This window comes from Chanodichthys erythropterus, chromosome 17 (assembly GCF_024489055.1).
Source record: "Chanodichthys erythropterus isolate Z2021 chromosome 17, ASM2448905v1, whole genome shotgun sequence".
Lineage (NCBI taxonomy): Eukaryota > Metazoa > Chordata > Actinopteri > Cypriniformes > Xenocyprididae > Chanodichthys > Chanodichthys erythropterus.
Window position 1 is genome coordinate 35,429,650 of NC_090237.1, and position 24,643 is coordinate 35,454,292.

Here is a 24,643-nt window from a genome sequence, read left to right on the forward strand (position 1 = left end):
CATTCTCACAAACCAACCAAATGTCACAGTCATGTGTCCAGTCTATATGAACAAGCAAAAACGTTATTTGTATTTTATTATTAGATATAGTTATTTATTTAGGTAACACTTTACATAACCATTGTATGTTAACATTAGTTGTAAATAAAAAGTTTGAAATAACTATTAACAATAATTTTACAGCATTTATTAATCTTGGTTAATGTTAATTTCTACATATACTATATATTTAACACTTCACGTTAATTAGTTAATTATGAGCAAATGTGAATTAAAGGATTAGTTCACTTTAAAATGAAAATTACTTCAAGATTTACTCACCATTCAAGGTGTATATGACTTCTTTCTTTCTAATGAACACAACCGGAGCTATATTAATAATGCATCCCAGCTTTATAATGGCAGTGAACGGGGGCAACGAGTTTGAAGCTCTCTAGAAAGTGCATCCATCCATTATGATGATAACCCCCTGGAGCCATGTGGAAGTACGTTTATGATGGATGGATGCACTTTCTTGAGCTTCAAACTCATTGTCCCCGTTCACTGCCATTATAAAGCTGGGATGCATTAGAATATTTATTAATATAGCTCCGATTGTGTTCATCAGAAAGAAGAAAGTCATATACACAGCTTGAGGGTGAGTAAATTTGGGGGTAATTTTCATTTTAAAGTGAACTAATCCTTTAAGAATGAATAATAATTTATTTGTAAACTAACACTAACTGAACCATATTGTAAAAATGTCGCTTTAATTTAAATCAATACTGGCCTACAGCAGTATTTAAATAAATAAAAATAAATAAACATGTTTTATACCAGATAGAAATCAAAGACTGCAAGGCTTTAAATTAAGATCTTGACTTAAACTGATTAAACCCTGTAACTTGAGACATCAGCCTTTCCATCATTACTTGACACTTGACTTGAGACCAGCGATTAAGTCTTGAGACTTGATACTCGCAACCCATATCAGATCCAAATGGAAGTACATAAACAGTATGGAAGCTAAATCATATAAACACCAGAAAAGAGGAAGACATCTATGTGTGTAAACCAGATTTAAATATATTTCTGACAATCAAAAGATGTTACATATTTTTGGTTTTCACTTTTGTTAAATGTTCATATGTTGAGATGGGCAGAATGTATATGTCAAATGGGCAGAATGTATATCATGTTATTAATATTCACAAGCCAAAATTAAAAGTTAAAATCAAGTCAGAATTAAAACCTATATGAGCCTATATAATATGCTTATATAGGAAGTGCGCTAGATATCAGGCACCCCTGGTTCAAACCTATTCAGAAAAAAGGCACTGTCCCATTCCAGTCAATAACAGCACCCTCCCACTTGGTCCTAATGGTCATCTCTACAGATGGAAACTTTTTCTCTAGGTCTCCCTGAATGTCATTATTTTCAGCCTCCCAGTGATGGGAGTGTGTATCTGAAATAAAAAAGAGCAAACATACATTTTTCACACAATTAAGGATACACAATTATAACAGGCAGGCAGCATCCGTGAGTAAGAGATATGGGATTAATTAGCTAATGTCTGTACCTATAGTGAGCACTGTTGTGTTGAGCTGAGTCGGTTGACCATTGTAGAAGTAAAGCTGGAAAAGATGCTCCATTTTCCAGTCAGAGAGCAGCGAACGGTTTGGGCTGAACAAAACACTGTAAGTGCCATTGATGTTGCACACCCAGATAGGCAGCTTGGGGGTTTTCAGCATGCTGCCCACCTTAGGAAAAAAGGGATCATCACAACATGAATGTTTTTGCATTATAATAGATGTAGTTATTTATTTAGGTAACACTTTACATTATGGTTCTATGTTAACATTACTTAATACAATAATACAAACATATATATAAACTACCAGTCAAAAGTTTGGAAACGGTAAGATTTTTAATGTTTTTAAAAGAAGTTTCTTCTGCTTACCAAGGCTGCATTTATTTAATTAAAAATACAGTAAAAACAGTAATATTGTGAAATATTATTACAATTTAAAACAACTGTTTTCTATTTGAATATATTTTAAAATGCAATTTATTCTTGTGTTGGCAAAGCTTAATTTTCAGCATCATTACTCCATTCTTCAGTGTCTCATGATCCTTCAGAAATCATTCTAATATGATGATTTGATGCAGAAAGAAACATTTATTGTGTACAACTGTTCAAAATATTTGTGTACAATATTTTTTTTCAGGATCCTTTGATGAATAGAAAGTTCAAAAGAATGGCGTTTATTTGAAATATAATCTTTTGTAACATACAGTGGGTACGGAAAGTATTCAGACCCCCTTAAATTTTTCACTCTGTGTTATATTGCAGCCATTTGCTAAAATAATTTGCTAAAGTTCTTTTTTTTTTCCTCATTAATGTACACACAGTTCCCCATATTGACAGAAAAACACAGAATTTTTGACATTTTTGCAGATTTATTAAAAAAGAAAAACTGAAATATCACATGGTCCTAAGTATTCAGACCCTTTGCTGTGACACTCATATATTTAACTCAGGTGCTGTCTATTTCTTCTGATCATCCTTGAGATGGTTCTACACCTTCATTTGAGTCCAGCTGTGTTTAATTATACTGATTCGGACTTGATTAGGAAAGCCACACACCTGTCTATATAAGACCTTACAGCTCACAGTGCATGTCAGAGCAAATGAGAATCATGAGGTCAAAGGAACTGCCTGAAGAGCTCAGAGACAGAATTGTGGCAAGGCACAGATCTGGCCAAGGTTACAAAAACATTTCTGCTGCACTTAAGGTTCCTAAGAGCACATTGGCCTCCATAATCCTTAAATGTAAGACATTTGGGACAACCAGAATCCTTCCTAGAGCTGGCCGTCCGGCCAAACTAAGCTACTGGGGGAGAAGAGCCTTGGTGAGAGAGGTAAAGAAGAACCCAAAGATCACTGTGGCTGAGCTCCAGAGATGCAGTCGGGAGATGGGAGAAAGTTGTAGAAAGTCAACCATCACTGCAGCCCTCCACCAGTCGGGGCTTTATGGCAGAGTGGCCCGACGGAAGCCTCTCCTCAGTGCAAGACACATGAAAGCCCGCCTGAAGGACTCCAAGATGGTGAGAAATAAGATTCTCTGGTCTGATGAGACCAAGAAAGAACTTTTTGGCCTTAATTCTAAGTGGTATGTGCGGAGAAAACCAGTTACTGCTCATCACCTGTCCAGTACAGTCCCAACAGTGAAGCATGGTGTTTTTCAGATGCAGGGACAGTATGACTGATTGCAATCGAGGGAAAGATGAATGCGGCTAAGTACAGGGATATCCTGGACGAAAACCTTCTCCAGAGTGCTCAGGACCTCAGACTGGGCTGAAGGTTTACCTTCCAACAAGACAATGACCCTAAGCACACAGCTAAAATAACGAAGGAGTGGCTTCACAACAACTCTGTGACTGTTCTTGAATGGCCCAGCCAGAGCCCTGACTTAAACCCAATTGAGCATCTCTGGAGAGACCTAAAAATGTCTGTCCACCAACGTTTACCATCCAACCTGACAGAACTGGAGAGGATCTGCAAGGAGGAATGGCAGAGGATCCCCAAATCCAGGTGTGAAAAACTTGTTGCATCTTTCCCAAAAAAACTCATGGCTGTATTAGATCAAAAGGGTGTTTCTACTAAATACTGAGCAAAGGGTCTGAATACTTAAGACCATGTGATATTTCAGTTTTTCTTTTTTAATAAATCTGCAAAAATGTCAACAAATCTGTGTTTTTCTGTCAATATGAGGTGCTGTGTGTACATTAATGAGGAAAAAAATTAACTTAAATGATTTTAGCAAATGGCTGCAATATAAAGAGTGAAAAATTTAAGGGGGCCTGAATACTTTTTGTACCCACTGTAAATGTCTTTACTGTCACTTTTGATTTAATGCAACCTTGCTGAATAAAAGTATTAATTTACTTAATTTATTTATTTTTTTTAAATTGCAAATTCTTACTGACCCCAAACTTTTGAACGGTAGTGTATAATGTTACAAAATCTTTGTATTTCAGATAAATGCTGTTCTTTTAAATTTTCTATTCATCAAGGAATCCTGAAAAAAAAGTACACAACTGTTTTCAACATTGATAATAATAATAAATGTTTCTTGAGCAACAAGATTTCTGAAGGATCATGTGACACCGAAGACTGAAAATCAGCTTTGCCAACACAAGAATAAATTACATTTTATTCTGGATTTAGTCAGTCTCAGTTTTTTTTCTGTTTCTTCATGTAATCCCAGACAGACTGATGATGGTGAGATCAGATCTCTGTGTGGAGCATACCGGCTGTTGTCAGACTCCAATATTCCTTGTGCAAAAATTCATGATATTTGCAAATGATTAATATGTGTTCATTCACATGTATTCAAGGAGAATAAAATGTTAAGTTTACTTGATGGTTACTCCACATGACAGTTTTAGAGTCATTGAATCGTTTAATCAAATTAATCTTTGTCATACTTTAATGTACACTTATTTTGATGCATTGACGAACATACTAAAGCACATTTAAAGTACTTGATTATAGTTTTAACTCTAGTCTGTTATTAAATTTACAGTTAATGTATTATAAAAAAAAATTGCAACTTCATCCTTACAAATGTTTAATTACAAATACTTAAATGTAGGATAAAAAACATTGTATCTGGTAATAAATAAATTTTAATTTACCTTAAATGCTTATCAGTATCATTCAGCAGTATACTTTAAACATATTTCAAAGACAACAGAATTATGAAATGACATAAAGATGTACTTAAAGGGATAGTTCCCACAAAAAATGAAAATTTGCTGTTAATCTACTCAAACTCAGGCCATCCAAGATATATGTGACCTTTTTTTTTTTTTTTTAAGTAAAGAAAAAAAGTAAAGAAGTGTTTTAGCTGAAACTGTGGTACTCTGTAGTTCATGTAATGGAAGTCAATGGGTGCTGTCACTATATTTGATATATCCAACTGAGGCTTGATGACACGCTTCCTCCATCTCTCTCAGTTCTTAATCAGAGTATTCTGGTTCAAACAAGTATGGTAGTGAAAAAAACAATTCCACATTGTCTAGTGTTACATCGAAATCATCAGCCATTGTGATGACCAGTACTTTTAAACAGCTTTAGACATTTGTCAGCTAAAAAATTGTTCTACTGAAGAAAAAAGCCTGAGTGTGAGTAAATTAACAGCAAATTTTTATTTGTGGGTGAATTTTGACTTTAAGTCCTACTTAAGTATAATTACAAATGTGCATGTCTACTTTAATAGGTCAAAGCACTGTAAATTTCAGGTGAATACACTTAATAAATTAAACCATAATACATTTTCATTTAATTGCAATTAACATGCACTTAAGTATGCAGTAACATTACATTCATTATATTATTTCCATAATAAGTTCTTCTTTATAAAAGTATTCTAAAGTTTTGTAATCCATTTCAAGGTGCCTCAAATGATCGATTGTGTACTCAAGAATGTCAACTTCATTGGTTCCATTTTGTACCGTACATTCCTCAGAGAACTGCCCTTGTTTTTGAAAAGTGTCTAGAAAAGGGTTTGATCAATGTGGCTCAAGTATTTTGTCATTTCAAGCATTTATTCTTAGATCACCTACAGTTAACCTACTGTATAGTTTACAGAGAAAGTAAGTTCATGTGTCGAAGATGATGGGACAAAATCCCAGAGTGTTCCGACAGAGAAGAAATACCATTTCACCCAATTCTTTCCTTTTCTGTACATGGGAAAGATGATAAAACCCCCAGAAAACACATAGAATGGGTACTGTACCAGGGGGAGCTGTGCATGCTTGACTTGTTCTCTGTTCCAGAGCAGATACCCGACATGACTGCGAGTCAGAACACCGTGGAGCGGGTGGATGAGCGGTTTGTCTTTCTCATCGTTAAATGATGTACCGTTGAAGACATGAGGGGTAGCACGGCCGGTCAACAGCAGGTTTAATAAAGCCTAATGAATACAGAGACAATATGAAACAATTAAATAGCTACTAACAAGTCACAGGGAAAAAAGACTCTAAAATAAAAACAACGTACCTGCCGACAAACAAAGTTCCCCAAGCTCAAATGCAAAAGATGAGTGGTGGTACAATCAAAGTCTGCTCGTATCCTACAAATTCAGAGACTATACTTCATTCATTCATTTCATTTAATTCAATTCTGAGGTAAAATCTTGAGGTATTTCTCTAACACTGGAGATGTATGTTGTATCTGCGAGGGCAATATAGTATTAATAATCCTTAAAATATTTTCTAAATACACTACCATTTAAAAATTAGGCGTTGGTAAGGTATTTTAATGTTTTTCAGAGAAGTCTGTTATGCTTACCAAGGCTATATTTATTTGATCAAAAATACAGTGAAAATTGTGATATTGTGAAATGTCTTATTTTAATGGTTTCTTGCTGAATATAAATCATTTCTTTCAAGAAAACTTTTGAATGATTGTGTATTTCTGTGGACATACCTGTCAATAGTCCTGGAGAAGATAAGGCTGTACAGAAAAAGTATGATTCCATGGCTTCCTTCTTCCTTAAACTACAAACATTCAGGTTAAAGTTGTTAATACAACATAAAGGCAGGTTTGATACAGTCAGTATTTGGTCAATTGAAGGAGAGTATTTTTAAAGGTGCCATAGAATTGAAAATTTAATTTACCTTGGCATAGAGTTCAGTACATGGAAATGACATACAGTGAGTCTCAAACTCCATTGTTTCGTCCTTCTTATGTAAATTTGATTTGTTTAAAAGACCTCAGAAGAACAGGCGAATCTCAACATTAACAACATTGGCGAATCTCAACATTGATATTTTTAGTGATATTTGTAAACTGTCTATCTAAATGTTTCGTTAGCATGTTGCTAATGGTCTGTTAAATGTGGTTAAATTTACCATTGTTTCTTACTGTATTCACGGAGACAAGAGCCGTCACTATTTTCATTTTTAAACACTTGCAGTCTGTATAATTCATAAACACAACTTCATTCTTTATAAATCTCTCCAACAGTGTGTAATGTTAGCTTTAGCCACGGAGCACTATCAAACTCATTCAGAATCAAATGTAAACATCCAAGTAAATACTGTACTCACATGATCCGAAGCATGCATTACGAACATTTTGTGAAGATCCATTTTGACGGTTATATTAGCTGTGTGAACTTTGGAAATGCAATGTATCAGAATCGCAAGCTTGTGGGCGGGGAGCGTGAGGATTTAAAGGGCATATTTAATGATGCCCCAACCCCAAAATCTATGGGGTATTTTGAGCTGAAACTTCACAGACACATTCAGTGGACACCTTAGACTTGTATTACATCTTGTGAAAAAGCATTCTAGGGCACCTTTAAGAAAGATTTATCAAGGACTTCGATATTATAATTTTAACATTGAATAATACAATATAAAGCATAGATTAAACAGTATTTCATAAATAAATAAATAAATGATTTGTTTACCCACACATTGGATGTGCTCACATATAAAAGATCTAACATCATCTTTCTTTTTAAAGGTGAAAAGCTGCAACTGTGGAATAATAAAAAAAGACATTAAACAATTACAACATATTTAAAGTGTTGGGGAAAGTTACTTTTTTACTCATGATTTCTCTCAACATACGGACAGGAGAGGTTTAACTCATGTTACTTCTGATGCGTTACCCCCAACACTGCATATTTATTTAGCTGCTGGTTGCACGTATCTGCACGTACCCTTTCTGTGAAGCTGTCCAGTTTGTAGTCAAGGTGGGGGGTGAAACAGCGCTCTGATGTGACCAAGGAGATAGTAGCGGTCTGCTCCTCACCAGCTGTCCACAAGATGTCAGCTAGAGCGGCTGCCAGCGCCCTCCTCTGCTCCTTCTCCCCAACCTCCACCATACTGAGAAAGAAAGAAAGAAAGAAAGAAAGAAAGAAAGAAAGAAAGAAAGAAAGAAAGAAAGAAAGAAAGAAAGAAAGAAAGAAAGAAAGAAAGAAAGAAAGAAAGAAAGATTTATCAGAGAAGTTTATCAGAGAGTAATGATGGGAACACATCAAAATGTAAGTTATTCAATCTTCCCCTCTGCCATAATTATATTCCACACAAAAAGATACAAACTTGACAACAACAAGAAACCTTTGCATTGTGCACGCTGAGTTCACTGGCCGGTTGAAGAGCAAGTACTTAATAATATGAGCCTGAACCACCATCTGAATAGCACTGGCTCCTCCCTGCAAGAGAACAGCCAGAGAAAACAAATGAGAATATAATTCATCCAAAAGCTGTATTTACTGTGCAACATCTGCTTGTTCTACATACACCTTTTTTTAAATATTCAAAGAGATATTTCAGAAAAAAATAAAATAAATAAATGTGCAGTTTGTTGTTTACTTTTCTCATGTCATTCCAAATCCTTGGTCAACATTCAAGAGAAGAGAAGAGAAGAGAAGAGAAGAGAAGAGAAGAGAAGAGAAGAGAAGAGAAGAGAAGAGAAGAGAAGAGAAGAGAAGAGAAGAGAAGAGAAGAGAAGAGAAGAGAAGAGAAGAGAAGAGAAGAGAAGAGAAGAAATATGGGTTTGGAACAACCTGAGAGTGACTAAACCACAGAATTTTCAATTTTAGTAGAGCTATCACTTTTAAATAAATAAATAATAATAATAAAAGAATACTTTTAATCATTATTGATATTTAATTATATTAACGATAAGGATACATTAATTCGATCAAAAGTGACAAAGACATTTATTACAACAGATTTCTGTTGCAAATAAATTGTTCTTTTGAACTTTCTCTTCATCAAAGAATCCTGGAAATTTGTATCATGGTTTCCACAAAAATATTAAGCTGCAAAAACTGGCTTCAACAGTGATAAGTCATTTTTCTTTCATAGCAAATCATCATATTAGAATGATTTCTGAAGGATCATGTGACCCAGAAGACTTGAGTAATAATGATGCTGAAAATGCAGCTTTGAGCACAGGAATAAATTATACTTTAAAACATATTACAATAGAAAAGAGTTCAAATTTAATACTATTTCACTTTTCTTTTTTTTCTTTTTTTTTTAAATCAAGTAAATGCATACTTGGTGAGCATAAGACACTTTTCAATAACAGTTTTAATGGTATGCGACACTAAGTGTATGAATGAGATCTGACCACACACTCACTTGCAAATATCCAACGTTTCGGTAAAAAGCCTTTGTCAGAGTCAGTAAGTGTTCAGTTTATGAACCATTTCATGAGACAGTTTTTACATTAATTTCGTGATGGTTTAGTGGAGAAAGCTCATCTTGAATTGTTGCTGGAGTGCTCTTAATATAATTGCACTTTCTTGTAGTATCCTAATGCCCATGTGTAATCTGCTAATGAATGACATGTGCCTGAGGATAACGGGAAACATATTTACTTAGCGTACCAATGATCTGTGGTTAAGAAAGTGGCAACATTTCAAGCTCATTATGCAATAATGAGGTGGCGGGCAGTGCTGCAATATTCAGACAATGGTGTTGGGGTAATCAATCAGAAACATACTGAGTCATGGCTTCATCATGAAAAGAAGTGATCTACTAAAGCTTGTAACCCAACCCTTCTTCACTTATATAACCTGCAGTTCTGGCAAAGGGGAAGTAACTTTATTAACCTGATCATACATAAGTGATCATCAACTGGCTCAGGTTTGTGCTTTACTAGAAGTCTTTTTCCATTTCCAGTATTAGCAGGAATTTTGTGACGTTTTGATCACTCTTATGTTCAAACTGCATTTAATACAAATTTAAACTAGAATATATTTTCATTTATTTGTAAATAACATGCACAATTTTTCACAATGTTAACCAGAAGTACATTGAACACTGATACCTGTTCTTTTAACAAATTATAATAAATATTATGCATAATGATTTTAGTACGGAGCCCCATACATGTCACGATTGGCCATGATTTTACTAAATTAAAAATGAGGAAACAATTTACTACAATGTGGCCATGATTAATGAAATGTGGCCATGAATTAAATACGTGTGGAAATGAATTATTAATTTGTGTAGACAATATCTATCTTTTCTTCCAAATGTCAACTGTGGGACTCCGTAAGTCATTGCAAAATTATCATAAAACATTCCTTTTACCATTCTCCATCATAAGTAGTAGTCCAGTTTTGTTTCATAATGTTTTTTCATTTGACAATTTTTCTAGGTATTAACTTTCCCCTCACTAACCCATTTAATAAGAAAGGTGCTCATTTGTGTTTTCATCAAGTAATATAATATGAATTTTAAAATCTGAATGTTTTAAAACAATATCCTACCAGTTTGCAATGGTTTATAGCAAAAACTATTAAAACAAGCTCAAAGTTTAAAGTTCAGTCTCATACTCACCCTCTCAGTCTCCAGAGCATATGCCAAATCAGAGAAAGGCTCACGAAATTTGAAGAATGATTTCTTCCACTCGTAGTTGAATATATGGAAGGTGTTCCCAAATAAAATTTTTCTTAAACTCTGTGTGAGTGATAAAGCAAAATGAAATGTCAAAATAATAAGAATGATAAAAATCAATCACATTTTTTTGCACATTTAAAAACAACACATGTTGGTCAAAGTGCTTTGCATAAACTGTTCATACTAGTCTTACAAGTTAGTAATTTTATTTAAGACTGTTAATAGCTTTTTTAAGTCAGTTACATAAAAACGTAGATTGGTCTAATTTGATACCAAAAAGGAAGACTGATTTCCTCTTACTAACTGCTAGTTGTTCAGACTAGTTCTTAAAACAGTCTTAATGTAATGGCTATGTTCCCTTTTGAGGGAACTTCTACGCTGCGTCAGCTTCAGACGCTATGGGGACACGCCCTTGCGGAACCCGGTGTCTGAGGTAGAGGTCTACAAAGAAGACCCGAAGACCCGAGGACCCGGGACCCGTACGGGTTCGGGACTATATTTTAAATGGTCAGCCGGGTCCGGGTCGGGTCCTAATCTATTACTTCGGTTCCCGGGTCTGATTAAAATTGTGTGTATACCCGAGCCGATTTGATTCGGAGATCACCCGGCCGTGTTGGGAGTCAGTCAGCGCTGTGCGTGTTTTGTAACGTGCAAAGTATGAGCCGGGAAATAAGGTGAAAAAACACGAGTGACCCCAGCAGAGCGGGCGGAGTTAATGCAAGCAAACGGTGATCATCGAGTTTTCCTATTCCTATCGTGTGCAACAGTAATGCAAACAAACTTCAAATCTCAAGAACTGCTTGTAGCCTTGCACATTCGCATTTAAATAACATAGCCTAGCTATTTCAAATCATTAACAAAATTTGAACACACAAATGTTTTCTGTGACGCTTAACGCTTATGTTTCAGGTTGCTCCAGCTAACGCGCATGTCTCATGAGAGCAAACTTTCTTTCTCCTGTTTTTATAATAACATTATTCCGTCTTGTTATATCTAAAGTTTTGGTCAGACTCGGCTCAGAAAGCACAGAAATGACCGCAAATAAGTAGCCTAATGCTAACGTCGAGTCTCGAGATACAACGAAATAATGCAAAACTGCAAAGTCGCATTTGTCATCGTGACAGCAAGTGAACTTTTAAAGCTGGAATAATGAGTGGATTAAGCATTTCAATCGGCAAGAGAGGAATAACGGATGAAGTTTCTTGGCAAGTGCATCACAGTCAGGTACAAGGGAGAAAGCTATAGCCTACTAATAAGACAACACGTTTTATTTTCGCAACTTTTTTATTGACTTATTAATAGCAATTTGATGTGGAATAGATGTGCCGATCGGGTCCAGACGGGTCCCGTCGGGTTCGGGTCCAGCTTAGACGGGTCCGGGTAGTACATTTATGGCATTTCTCGGTTCTGCACGGGTTCGGGTTCAACTTTCAAAATAATAGTCGGGCCGGGTTGGTTCCGTGTAGCACATTTACAGGTCTCTTTGGGTTCGGGTATGAATTTTTGGACCCGTGAAGACCTCTAGTCTGAGGCCCTGTCCACGCAGGCACGGGTATTTTCAAAACCACCGCTTTTTCTTATGGTTTGGCCGTTCGTCCACACGCATATGCAGTATCCAGTAACTGAAACTAAACTTTTTGAAAACTCCTGCCAGGGTGAAGATTTTTAGAAACTCCGGTTACAGCGATGTCCTGTAAACAGTGAAACTGGAGACTTTGGCCAGTGACATTGGAGTACGCGCTGTTATCGTGTTGTTATCTTGCGCTGTTGGACGTCAGATTGAGCACCGCTATCTCCTTTGTTTAAGTGAGGCGAGTCTGTGCAATGACGGACGTAACCAAAATATTGCTACAGATACATGCACAACTCTCCCATTATATTGCAGAACAGAGGCATCAGAATTAGGCCTGTCGTGATTGGTCGATATAATCGACTGCGTCAACACTGATAATTAGTCGACGTCAATATTTTTAATCAACTGATCATATTATATTATTTTACCTTTTAAATTTCGTTTTCACACATTGACTAAAATAACCATTTCCTCCACACCACTGGTGTGAGCTAACGTTACATGCATCACATCAAAGTTTCCACGGATGGCAGGTGAAGCGGTGTCAAGTGTGATGTCAAACAATTTTTGTTAGAAAAAAGATTTCAAAGGCCGAAAGCGTCTAAAGTATGGGAGTAGTCCAGATTAGCTGATAATAAAAATGTGGTTTGTACACTCTAGTTTCGTTGGCATACCACAGCAGCAAAAGCTTGATGCATGAACATCTGAAGAGGAAACATAAAGGGGCTGATGATGGATGATGGACCACTGGAAAAGGCAAAGCCACAGCCACCGTAAGTGTTTTTGTCCATTAAATTAACTATGTCAGATGACATCAGATGACAGATGACGTTGGTGGAGCTTTGCACACTATGGCAGTGCTACAGTCTTACCAGGCAGATCTGCTCAAAGACATGTATAGCCACAGATCTAGCTCTCTGTGCCACTAAGCAGGTGGCCCGCTCTATTGGCTAGTCCATGGTGGCAAAAGAGAGGCATCTGTGGTTTAATTGGTCAGGGATCAAGGACTCAGATAAATCTGTCCTCCTTGAAGCCCCTGTCTGCCCTCTGGACTGTTTGGCACTGCCGTTGAGATGGTGGTGGACAAGTTTAGAGAGGCGAGTCGCAGTCGGCTGCCTTTGGGAAGTATATCCTTCGCCAAGTTCAGGCCCCTCCTAAATCGTCTATGCACTTTCCAGGAACGAGTTCCTGGGGAGAAGAGCTAAGGCGAGTGTGGCTAAAGCTAGCTCTACTTTTGAAGCAAAGCGAAACTGTATTAGAGAAGCCACACACACAGATCTGGGGGAGAGGAGAAATGAGATAGTAATTGAGCGGGTCCACTGCTTAAGCCCTCGCCCACTTTTTCATTCTTTTTCTTCTTCCTTTCTTGCAATATCCCCCCCCCCTGTTGGGGTACAAGAGGTTGTTTTTAGAGGGGGATAAAAAATAGGGGGTGGCTGGCATCAGGTTGAGCCTGGCACTTGTGTCTATTATTTAGGATGGGGGCGGTCTAAACTAAGGTTGGGCCCACTCCTTACCCTGAGAAGTAAGGTGAGCTTGCTTTAAGCCGAGTTCAGACTGCACGATTTTCAAAGCAGTCGGGTCACTGTTCTTTTCACACTGCATGACTATCTTGGCCAGCATTCAGTCGCTGCTGTGTTCAAACTGCACGATGGATCGGCGACAGAAGGTTTCACACTGCATGACTTTACAATAGGAAGAATCGCCGACAACTCTGTCTGGCACGCAAACTACATTTCACAACCAAACACACGCGAGATGTGACAAGGAAACAACGCGATATCACACGTGCATGACCGGAGTTATTATTATTATTAAAAACTGTAGCCCGCAAGAAGCTTGCAATACGAGTTGCCTGTGCGCTGATTTGCAGCAAAAACAAGAAAAAGAAAGAAGAATATGGAGGAGGAAATGGTTGGGGAGACTGTGGATTGTGTGTTCTGCAACAAGAGTTGGAGGTAAATACATAACTTTTCAATGTGCTGCTGTTGCGGATGGTCAAGCAAATGTTTGTGCTTTGTTTCTGTTTGATAGAATTGTAATGTTTATCTGAAAAGAAGACATGCTCGCTGATATTGTGGTCTATAACTCCTCCCCGAACTCCCCGCTGCTCTGTATCTTGCTCTCTCATTGGCTGTCGGTCATCGCCGATGTAGTTTTCAGTCAGAACACTTTTCACACAGCAGGATTTTGAATCGACGACAGGTCCAGATATTTAGCATGCCAAATATCTCACGGGTGTCGGCGACTCGCCGGCGATTCTCTCAGAATCGTCTTTGCTCATTCACACTGCGTGATTGTCACTCGCGTGAACGGGCACCGATTTGCCTGTGATTTCGGGCATTTGTTGGCGATTTCTCAAAACCTGTCGGCGAGCCAAAATCAGGCTAAAATCGTGCAGTCTGAACTCGGCTTACTATAGCCTGAGAAGCCTGCTGTTTGGCTCCCTCATAAAATACTTTAGAAGTAGTGCTGGACAGATGTTTGAGATGACTGAATATAAGTTGTTATACTCTCTTCTTGGTCACCTCTTTCAGGTTTGGACATGTTTGGATATGCCTGCGTATCTTCCTTTAGGCTATGTTCAGACTATCAGTCCAAATAAAATTTTTGTGCACATCTGATTGAAATCCAATTAGATTTAGCAAGTGTAAAAGGCAAAAAAAAAAACCCACATGAAGTGCAGTTTTTACATCCGTTTTGAGCTGTATTCATATGTGGTTTGTAATCCCATTCAAATCGCATTCTGGAAATCCATTTCAGTCTGACTGCTCTGATCAGATTTCGCGTGGTTTATGTGACTTTCTCATGCCACATAAAGCATAAATTTTAGAAGCTGTTATAGGGAACATGCTGAAAGCCGCTGCAAAAACAAAGCTGTGTTGTTGAAAGTGCCGGACGAGCAGAAAATGACAATATAATGGACACATGTTTTGAAACTGAAGGAGACAACAATATGAAATAAAGCCTCTCATACAAGCCTCCTACGGTTCTGCCACTACCTCAGAAGATGTAGTAGTCCAGTGCAGCATCTGTAATGCAAACCCTCCATGTTGCGGTTATTGTTGTTGTTGTGTTTGGCGTATACCTATCAATGCAATGACATTGCAGATATTCCGGAAAACGAAAAAGAGGCATGGACACACAAATCGTATCTGAACAGTTCCGATACACAGTGTGGATGTCAATCATTTTAGATCAGATTCCAATCGGATACACAAATAATCGGATTTGGACAGTTTGAACATAGCCTCAGCAAATACAAATTTGATGACGTGTTCTCAGGCACCCTTTTTATACACTGGGCACACCTTGCAACACCATCTCACCACATCGACCATTGAATGACGTGCCTCAGACACTGGATTCCATAAGCGCACGTCATCATTGCGCAGCTGATGCAGCATCTTGTTCTCTTTTCAGGGAATCACAGTTACATACATAACCCCAACTGGACCATGGACCTAACAATTCATACACCTTCCGTCCGAGTACAAAACAAATACATACATTAATTACACAAATTAAACACAGTCAAATGCAAGTAAAAAAAAAAAAAAAGTCTTTAGGTGAGATTTAAAAGTATCAAGAGTGGTACAGAAACTAATATAGTGAGATAAACTTTTCCAAAGGCGAGGAGCAGCAACAGAAAAGGCCCTGTCTCCTTTCTATTTTAGACAAGACTTAGGAATAGTTGAACCTGCAGTAAGCAATTTCTGAGAAACACTGTTGAAAGTGGATCAACTAAGCACCAAAGCAGGTGTCTATCTGGCGTCTACTGGTCCGCAATAGATGCCTGGTTTCAAACGCTCCCTGTTTATCTGTGTAAGCGCTTGGTAAAGAGCTTTATTGATGACTATTTACAATGTTTTTACAGCGTTGATCATTGAAGCCAATCACAAACATATCAGATGAGCCATGAACACAATGGCCAATCAGAGGTTTTTACGAATCCACTCAACAGCACTCAAAGTGTCACATTTTTTAAATTTCAGTACCGACAAGGTACCGAAGTCAGTACTTTTGACAACTCTAGGAGAGACCCAAGCGGGAAGGCCTGAGGTGCCAAGGTTACTTTGTTTTTGCTCCATACGTGAGTAACATTGGTTTTGCTATGTATGCTGTTGTTGTAATGTTAGCATATAGTAACAAGACAACTCTGTGAAGATCTTAACGGTCTAGAGGATGCATGTTGCTGAAGAAGTTCAGTAATATAACTGGGAGCAAAGCTATTTAAACCCTTAAAAACAAACAGTAAAATCATATATTCAGTTCCAAATTTGACTGGGAAGTAATGGACCCAGATTCAGCTAACGCCATTGAAATGCATTTTGTAATATTATTATTTCATTTAAATATCTTATAATTAAAATTATTCTTTAAAAAAAAAAAAAAAAAAAATATATATATATATATATATATATATATATATATATATATATATATATATATATATATATATATATATATATATATATATATATATATATATAATATTAGATATTAAAAATATATAATATATATTTTTGAAGAAGAAGAAGAAAATGTGCTAATAATATTTAATATATTTAAAGCTATTTAGTGTACTTACTGCCCAAATTCAAAAAAAGCCCACCCCCAAGTTTCAACCGTGTTATAAGTCTACAAAAGAGGAATTAGCAGTAGTTATTATCATATTACACTACTGGTCAAACATTTAGAACAATAAAGATTTTTAAATATTTTTTTAAAGACCCCTGTGGTGAAAATCAAGTTTTTAATGTTGTGTTTTTAATATGCTTTAAGACCAACTATGTGCAAATTCATGAGTCAGCAGCATTGCTGAGTATTTTGTGTTTGAAACTGCAGTGAACCAAAAACAGTCTAAAACCCACAGTTTGAAATCGTGGGTGTTTGTGACGTCACAGACTACCTTGTAACCAATCACAACAACGTGCCGGCCGTCATTTACTTGACAAAAATACAATAAAAACAGTAATATTGTGAAATATTTTACATATAATATATAATATAATATAATATAATATAATACATTTTCTATTTCAGTATGTCTTAAAATGCAATTTATTCCTGTGATCAAAGCTGTATTTTCAGCATCATTACTCCAGTCTTCAGTGTCATATGATCCTTCAGCAATTTTTCTAATAAGATGATCTGATTAGCATAAGAGACTTCTTTCAAAAACATTAAAAAATCTGAATTACTCCAAACTTTAGACCAGTGGTGAATGTTTATTCTAAAATGCCCACAACCGGATCTATTGCTTAAAGTCCTAATAAATAAGTGATGAGTCTATATCCTGTCTTTTATCTTCTGTGCACACACACATACACACACAGCACAAGTCTGTTGTGAGACACATGGGAGGCAAGAGAGCGAGGGTCAAGTGACAGGGTCATGTTCCACAACTCACCACCGCCAGCTCTGGTGACACTGGTTGCCCACCCAGACTTGGAGACACTGCAAGGGTTTGCGGTATGGAGTATGGCACTGTGAACTGGTTGTTTGAGGCACTGACGTGGTGGGCCGAGGTGGCAGGTCTAGAGTCGTCACTGTCCTCATCAGCTTTGATCTTCTCACTAGGTCTCTAAGTGATAAAGATTGTAAACATTAACGTTGTGCTAAGCAGAAACAAGAAAAGTCTAAAAGTGAAGAAACATGATTACAAAAATATAATGCCAAATATGGAGTGTCTATATACACTGAGTGCAAGTAGCATCCCTTGTTGCAAGCACTATTTACACTAGCTCCGCCCACCAATATCTGGTTGGGCCACTCAAGGTTTAAAAAAGATGCATGGAATTCAATATCTTCAGTGGCGCAGCAATAGTAAGACTCGCAGACCTGGCTCAAATTGATGCGGTCACAGTATTTTCAATAAAAATGAAAATAATGTCCTAAAAGTGGAAATAAACTGTGACCAAGTGTTTAAATAATATTAAAAGTGTTCATTGGGTAGTGTTAGGGGGAGGTGTAGGGAGGGTTTTTTATTCTCCCAATAAGGCAGCATCCATTTAATTATTTTAATAAATATAATCATTTACACTCTGCCAATATAAAATATAGATAGCATCTTGACTCTAATACTTTTACATGGTGTAAATAGAATATAATCGCTATTTTCACCTAGTGTAAATAGCATCAAATAGCCGCTGCCTATAAAATAACAGTGTACCTTCGAGAGACTTCTTTAAAAAAAAAAAAAACATCTTTGAATCTAATTATTCTTTGACCAATAGTGTATATTTTTATTTTCTCTTTCTATTCTCTCCCTCTTCCTGAACTGTGAGTACAGCTCTTCAAAGTAAACTTCAATTTTATCAGAAATCCCCAAAGCACAAAGTTACTAATGCTAGGAATAGGATGATACCAGATTTGTGATGAACGAGCCATCTGCAAATCTGAACTCACGTCTTGGCTTCTCTTCACTTCCTCTTGAAGAAGCTCTATGTAGCTCAGTCTGGAGTGCTGCAAACTCTTGATGGTTTGCAGAAGGTCCTGATAATCCGTCATGATGGGCTTTACATGCTCTGTACTATTGCATGTAGATTCGATTTCACACATGGCATTAACAATATGCCCAGTAAAATACCTTCCAGTTAATGTGGTACCAAACCCACACAGCTCTCCTCCAGTCTGTGATACTGAGTTTGTTGAGAGGATGGCAGCCACACAGGCACATGCATGCACTCATCTGATTGGCTGACTGCATGTCATGGGAGAAATGACATGCAGCCACCTGAGAGCACAGTGTCTGCAGTATCAATTATGGAAAAATCAGACTGAACCACATGAGAAGTACATTGACGCAAGGCATGTTACAATCCCGATTGCAAGTCTTAGGGGATCTTCACACAGATGCATTACGCCTTCTGCATTAAAAACCAACAGAATGTATCAGAATGCAAGTATTAATACACTTTTTTTTTTTTTTTACTGATCAGCTGTTCAAAAGGAATTCTTTTTTTTTAAATTCTGCCATAATTTCCTTACACTTGTGCCATTTCAAAATGCATTATTTTCTTTTTCTCTACGTTCCGATTAAGTTATAAAAATGTTATTTCTGAATGTTCTTTTTTTCTTGGTTATGCAAATGTTAAAGGTACAATATGTAATAATTATGTCCACTAGAGGTCACTAGATGCCTATTCAAAACAAAGGCGTAGCTTGCAAGTTTGAAAGCGGAATCTTGGAACATGTGGTCTTCACCTCAATGGACGGTGCAAAAGAATAGGGACTGGACTCACGAAGAAATCAAGTTCATGTATGTGATTATTAACATTACTGTAGTATGAAGCAGAGCAGGACCGAGTGTTGTGGGAGCTGAACGAGGCCGCTGGAGTGGTTGCGTAACACACGAGCAGAGGAACTTTTATTATGACACAGTCGCCGGCGTCGCATCTGCTATTCCATTTATGAGTATGAGGAAACACCGCTCTGTTTATCATATTAGATACATTTGAGAGTGTTGAAAATTATGTTATAACATTACTCTGTGCGTTCGTCCGGCGGCTGCTAGACACTTGTTTCACACTGCAGTAAACTAGATTGATTTTAGAATATCATATTAAATGCTGGATGGCTTGTGTTGATAAATGGCATATAATTAATTTTAAAACAAATTGTATGATGGAGAAAAAAGACTAAATGTGTTGAGCTATATAACAACAATTAGTTTTCTGCCTATAAATATATCAAAACAGTTGTTCCCTTGTCTATTAAAACATGCAATACATTGAAGCGTCTTTGGAGTTTCCATGGTTTCTACAAAATAAAACCGAGGGTAACGCGGGTATGACGCAATTGACAGGCGACTCCTCGAACGTCCTTGATTAAAATTGCAATTTTCTCACGATTTACAAATAGTTGGAAACATTTGGGATATTGTAAGTACTAGGGCTGACCGATATATCGCATGTGATTGTCACGCACATTTCGTCAGTAAAGCCTGTTCCCTGATTGCCACTAAATCGCCATCACCTGCTTTCAAATGGAGCGGCATTTAATAGACAGAGCCGTAGTTCACTGACAAGCCACGCAATATCGCGTTCATTATCGAATGCGATTCATCTGCGATTAAGATATTTTTTTATTAATCCGAGACCTTTGATTCCTCCATAGACAGCAATTTAACCACCAAACAAGATATTGTTGAATAAAATCGTTATTTTTGTTTTGTTTTTGAGCACAAAAAAAAAATATTCTTGTCGCTTTATAACATTAAGGTTGAACCACTGTAGTCACGTCGGCTATTTTAACGATGTCTTTAGTACCTTTCTGGACCTTGAAATCATCAAAAATATCTTAATTTGTGTTCCGAAGATGAACGAAGGTCTGACAGGTGTGGAACGACATGAGTAAATGACAGAATTTTCATTTTTTGGGTGAACTAACCGTTTAAGGGGACAAGATTGTCATTTTGTAAACGTTTTGCTTGCTGAAGGAAACGCAACGCTTGTAGCGAAATAGACTAAACAAAATAGCATGCGCCAGTCACGCCGCGAATAATGGACGCAGATGAATGCATGTAGACATGTAATTTAGAAACAGAAAACATTAAGCAATCCAAATAAAACAAACAACGTCTAAGACTTACTTTAACACAGCCTTGTTGTAATTCCAACCTGTAAGGTAAAAACAGGTTAAGTAAACATGGAGGGTCTCTGGGCAGCAGGAGACAGCACAGAGCGCGTGCGTACCCTACCCGCGGGAGTTAAATATTTCTCTCCATTTGTCCAATTCCGCGATCTTCTGCAGGATTTCATCCAGTTCACTGCTCGCGTCCACATCAGCGTCCATCTGCAGGTGACAGGACACATCACATCAGCGTTTTGTTCGAGTCCTAACTTTCCTGACTCGAGTTCATTAGGATTCCAGGTGAAACAGTCTCAGCTAGGGCTCCCCCAGGTAGTACACAAAACAAAAGAATAAATAAGTGAGACAATCTCCCGGTTGCTTAGGTTGCATGCAGACAGAACGCGTTCTGGCGTTTTTCTTTGAGTATCGTGTATTTAACCCGGCGTGTCTAGTTTTTAATCCGAGAACACGTCATTTGTGAGCGCGTTAATGTGCATGAATAGAGTGATAGGGCATAATATATCCCATAAACATAATTGGGACCCGTAGCCAATCTTTAATTGTAGCAGTTTTAAACATTTTGTTTGTGAACTATACAGGTTGTGGTAATTGGATACCAGCAGGTGTTACAGTATAGGTGGGAGCGTGGCCGAGACGCGGAAATAAAATGACGTGACATTAATCCTATTTTCCTGTAAAGTAGCCTATCATTATAAAATGGTGTACAGGTTAATGAGTTGCAATGATTGATTCATTATTATTATTATTATTGTTAATAATATATTAATTGATTACTGATTACTTAGTGCAGAAGTTTGAGGTTGTCTCAAATGATCTTGCTATGATGCATGGCCTATAATGAAGTCTGGGTTATTCAAGTAATAAATTCAATAGAATTGATGAATAAATCAACATTATTAGTTATTTAATGTGTGAATTATCACTAATCTGTTTTTTTTTTCTTTTCTTTTCTTTTATTTGCTCATTTTATTATCCATATTTAACATGATATTGCTTTCATGAAAACTTTCATAAATCAAATACATAGCATAGCTCAAATGTACAGTTAATTTACAGGAAAAAACAGAAGTTGTCATAAATGATTTCAAATATTAAAAAATGCCAATGGTGATTGAAATGAAGCAGGAATTTTGATGTGTCTCAGAATTTGTTAACTTTTGTTGACACTAATGGTGTTCCTTAAGCTTCCAATTATTCAGTTACACAAAGTAATAATACGAGAGAGAGAGAGAGAGAGAGAGAGAGAGAGAGAGAGAGAGAGAGAGAGAGTGTGTGTGTGTGTGTGTCAGGGGCATTTCCTCCGAGGAGGCAAGGGAGGCAGTGCCTCCTCAAAAAATTAGGATGAGAAAATAATACATAATACAAAAATAAAAACGCATGTGTTCTGTGTAGAAACACGCACGACGAGGAGAATAAGATCAAAGTCCAACTTTACTAGATAATCCAAAGTAGCATACAGGGAACACAGGAGATAAACACACACTAAACATACAACGATAACCGACAAAGACAATGGTGAATGGTGAGTGGTTATATATAAGTCCCAATGGGCGATAATGAAGATGATTGTCTTCAGGTGCGTGTGGAACACTGTCCAACAGCGACACCCTCAGGTAAAGTTACAGCGGGAGTCTGCATCTCTTGTGCCTCCCTTGAGCTCATAGAGAATCAACAGAACCCCCTAAAGGTTTAGTGGGTTATAGAGAATGAATGGGGGAAAGTCACGTGAGAGGAGGCAATGCCTCCATCACGCTATAATTGGATATAACTGGTTATGATTGGATATGATTGGTTTATGTGATAAATCCCGCCTCTTGTTTATGTGTGCGTTCCGCACATCAGTCTGAATTAACAAAATGATGGCGTCAAAGGAAAGACTAATTAAAAAGTAAGTAAAGTAAGCTCACCCACTTAGATATCACCGCTTTATGTCACGGCAAAATCAAACGTGAAAAGACCTGAAAACATGATGACTGCGGGGATTTTAGTGAGCAATCAGCTTGGTGAAATTAAAGATACATCTTTGTGTCTGTGTTTACCGAGCATGACTGATGATCCAAAATAAGTTGATTATCAAAAAGAACAGCTGAAAATTAATACACGAATAAAATATAGCCTATTCTTTAACCCTCTATGGTATGGTGTTGCCTTCAGGCAACATAGTCTATTTTAGTTTAGTTTAAAATGACACTTTTAAATGAACTTTTAAAAAGAAATAAATTAAAAATTAATGAAAATGTTTATTGATATTGTTATAGTGTCCAGTTTAAAAAAAAAAAAAAACACCACAAATAATCTTTCTCCTCATTGATATCATGTTGTGTACCATAGAAGGCTAAATTGTTACTGCCTTTAGTTATGTTGGAATTAATGTAAAAATGCTTAAAACACTAACTTGAGACTGACTTGGTTTTAATAAATACAACATTAGTTACATTGTTAATGTAAAAATACAAAATAGAATTGTATATGGTTCCTTTTTTGATGTAATATAAAGTTATGTTAATTTAACAAGGAAAATTTGTCAACGTTAAAAGTAACAGACATGAATTTACATTTTATTTATAAAAAATGTTAAAAAAATAAATAAATAAGTGAGGTCATTGTTTGCCTCATTTCAGAACACCACTGCACGCCACTGGTGTGTATATATATATATATATATATATATATATATATATATTAGTCTGTTAAAAATCATGTTTGCTGTTTGTATATAGTGCCATCTACTGATACTTTGTAGACATTAATGCTATAGTTTATTCTACTTGGCAAGTTTTATAGCCTTAGTACAAGTACATGGGAACATGTCCTGGGAACATGTCCACCAGTAAATTATGCATATCAAATTATCAAAAACTAAAAAAAACAAAACAAACAACAAAAAAAAAAAAAACGCTGAAATATGAAAGGCCATGCATTCTGGTTAACCAACAACTGAGACAAATATGACTGTGTTCCGGAAATAAAGCAGCGATGTGTGAAAAGTTTGAGAGTTCATGTTTTCATGAGTTCACCGAATATAATATGTACAGAATAATGCAAACAAAACACATTAAAATGTAATTATTATTATTATTTTTTATTTTATTTTTTTAGACATTGAAAACTTGGAATATTTGTAAGGTAAGAAATTATGAAGTTATTAGAATTTGTTTTCAAGCTTATTCTGAAATATAAGCTAAATCCCAAATCAAAATAAATATTAAAAACAAATAAATCACGGCTGAATTCACTCTTTTTACCCAGTTTACGTTTTTCATTAACTTTTCGATAACTCTTGTTTTTAACATTATTTAATAACATGAACTATGAGTACATAGCATTTTTTTTAACCATTGTTAATAAAAAATGTTAACAAATAAAACCTTTTTGTAAGTTTAAGTGTTACCAACTTTTTAAAATAATTTTGAACAAAAGCTTGAGCTGTTAATTCTGTCTTCCTTTAAGTAATTAAATTATATTTCATTTGTCTTTTTTTTTTTTTTGTTTTGTTTTTGTTTGTTTTGTACAAACTCAGAGTCGCTTTAAAATTAGGTCAACCTAAAGCTCTCACACAACCACAGACGCACACGTTCTTCCTGCCATGACTGCATTTCATTGACACTGCAACAACAGATGTTTGAAAAACCTACCTTATCTCTTCTCTATCAGACAGCTTGGCTGGTGAGAATCCTTTAAGCTCTGACAATACTGCAAACCTCAGCATGAACAACTTCACCAACACATTGCTTATATGCCAGACACTTTATATTCAGGAGGTGGACAGACACATGGCCTCACAACATGACAGAAAGCCTCCTTTCATTTACAGTTTCCTGGCAGCAGGTGGGGTACTTTGTTTCTTTTCTGTTGGTTTGAATTCTGTGGGAACAAAGCTGTGCTCTTAAATTGTCTTCAGTGATGAGAGCTGCTTTTCTCCTCTTTCAAGGTATTGTTTCTGGATGCTTTAAAGCTCACAAATACACTCTGTGTTCATAAAATGTTTAAACTATATCCAATACTGTCATTTTTGTTTGTTTATAAAGAACAATGCGATACCTTATAAAGAA

General features: G+C 36.5%; 1 protein-coding gene across 1 annotated transcript; it reads right to left on the reverse strand.

Moving 5' to 3' along the window:
* Positions 1-1,302: 1,302 nt before the first annotated feature.
* Positions 1,303-24,343, reverse strand: mindy4b (MINDY family member 4B). The gene is made up of 13 exons (XM_067366227.1): positions 24,227-24,343; positions 20,698-20,792; positions 20,590-20,617; positions 17,407-17,580; positions 10,361-10,480; positions 8,120-8,214; positions 7,720-7,885; positions 7,469-7,534; positions 6,477-6,547; positions 6,048-6,120; positions 5,785-5,961; positions 1,560-1,740; positions 1,303-1,445 (listed from the first exon to the last, which is right to left on the reverse strand). Exons 2-13 carry the CDS (start codon positions 20,790-20,792, stop codon positions 1,303-1,305), a joined length of 1,389 nt encoding a protein of 462 aa, XP_067222328.1. The 5' UTR covers positions 24,227-24,343.
* Between the last annotated feature and the right edge of the window lie 300 nt (positions 24,344-24,643).

Bases quoted from the DNA above. Each gene is read 5' to 3' on its own strand.
- mindy4b (XM_067366227.1), bottom strand. From the start codon at position 20,792: ATGGACGCTGATGTGGACGCGAGCAGTGAACTGGATGAAATCCTGCAG. The intron at 6,548-7,468 runs GTGGGTAAACAA...GAATGTTTGTAG, and splicing joins TATGTGAGCACATCCAATGT to TTTAAGGAAGAAGGAAGCCA. The intron at 5,962-6,047 runs GTACGTTGTTTT...TGTATTCATTAG, and splicing joins GGAACTTTGTTTGTCGGCAG to GCTTTATTAAACCTGCTGTT.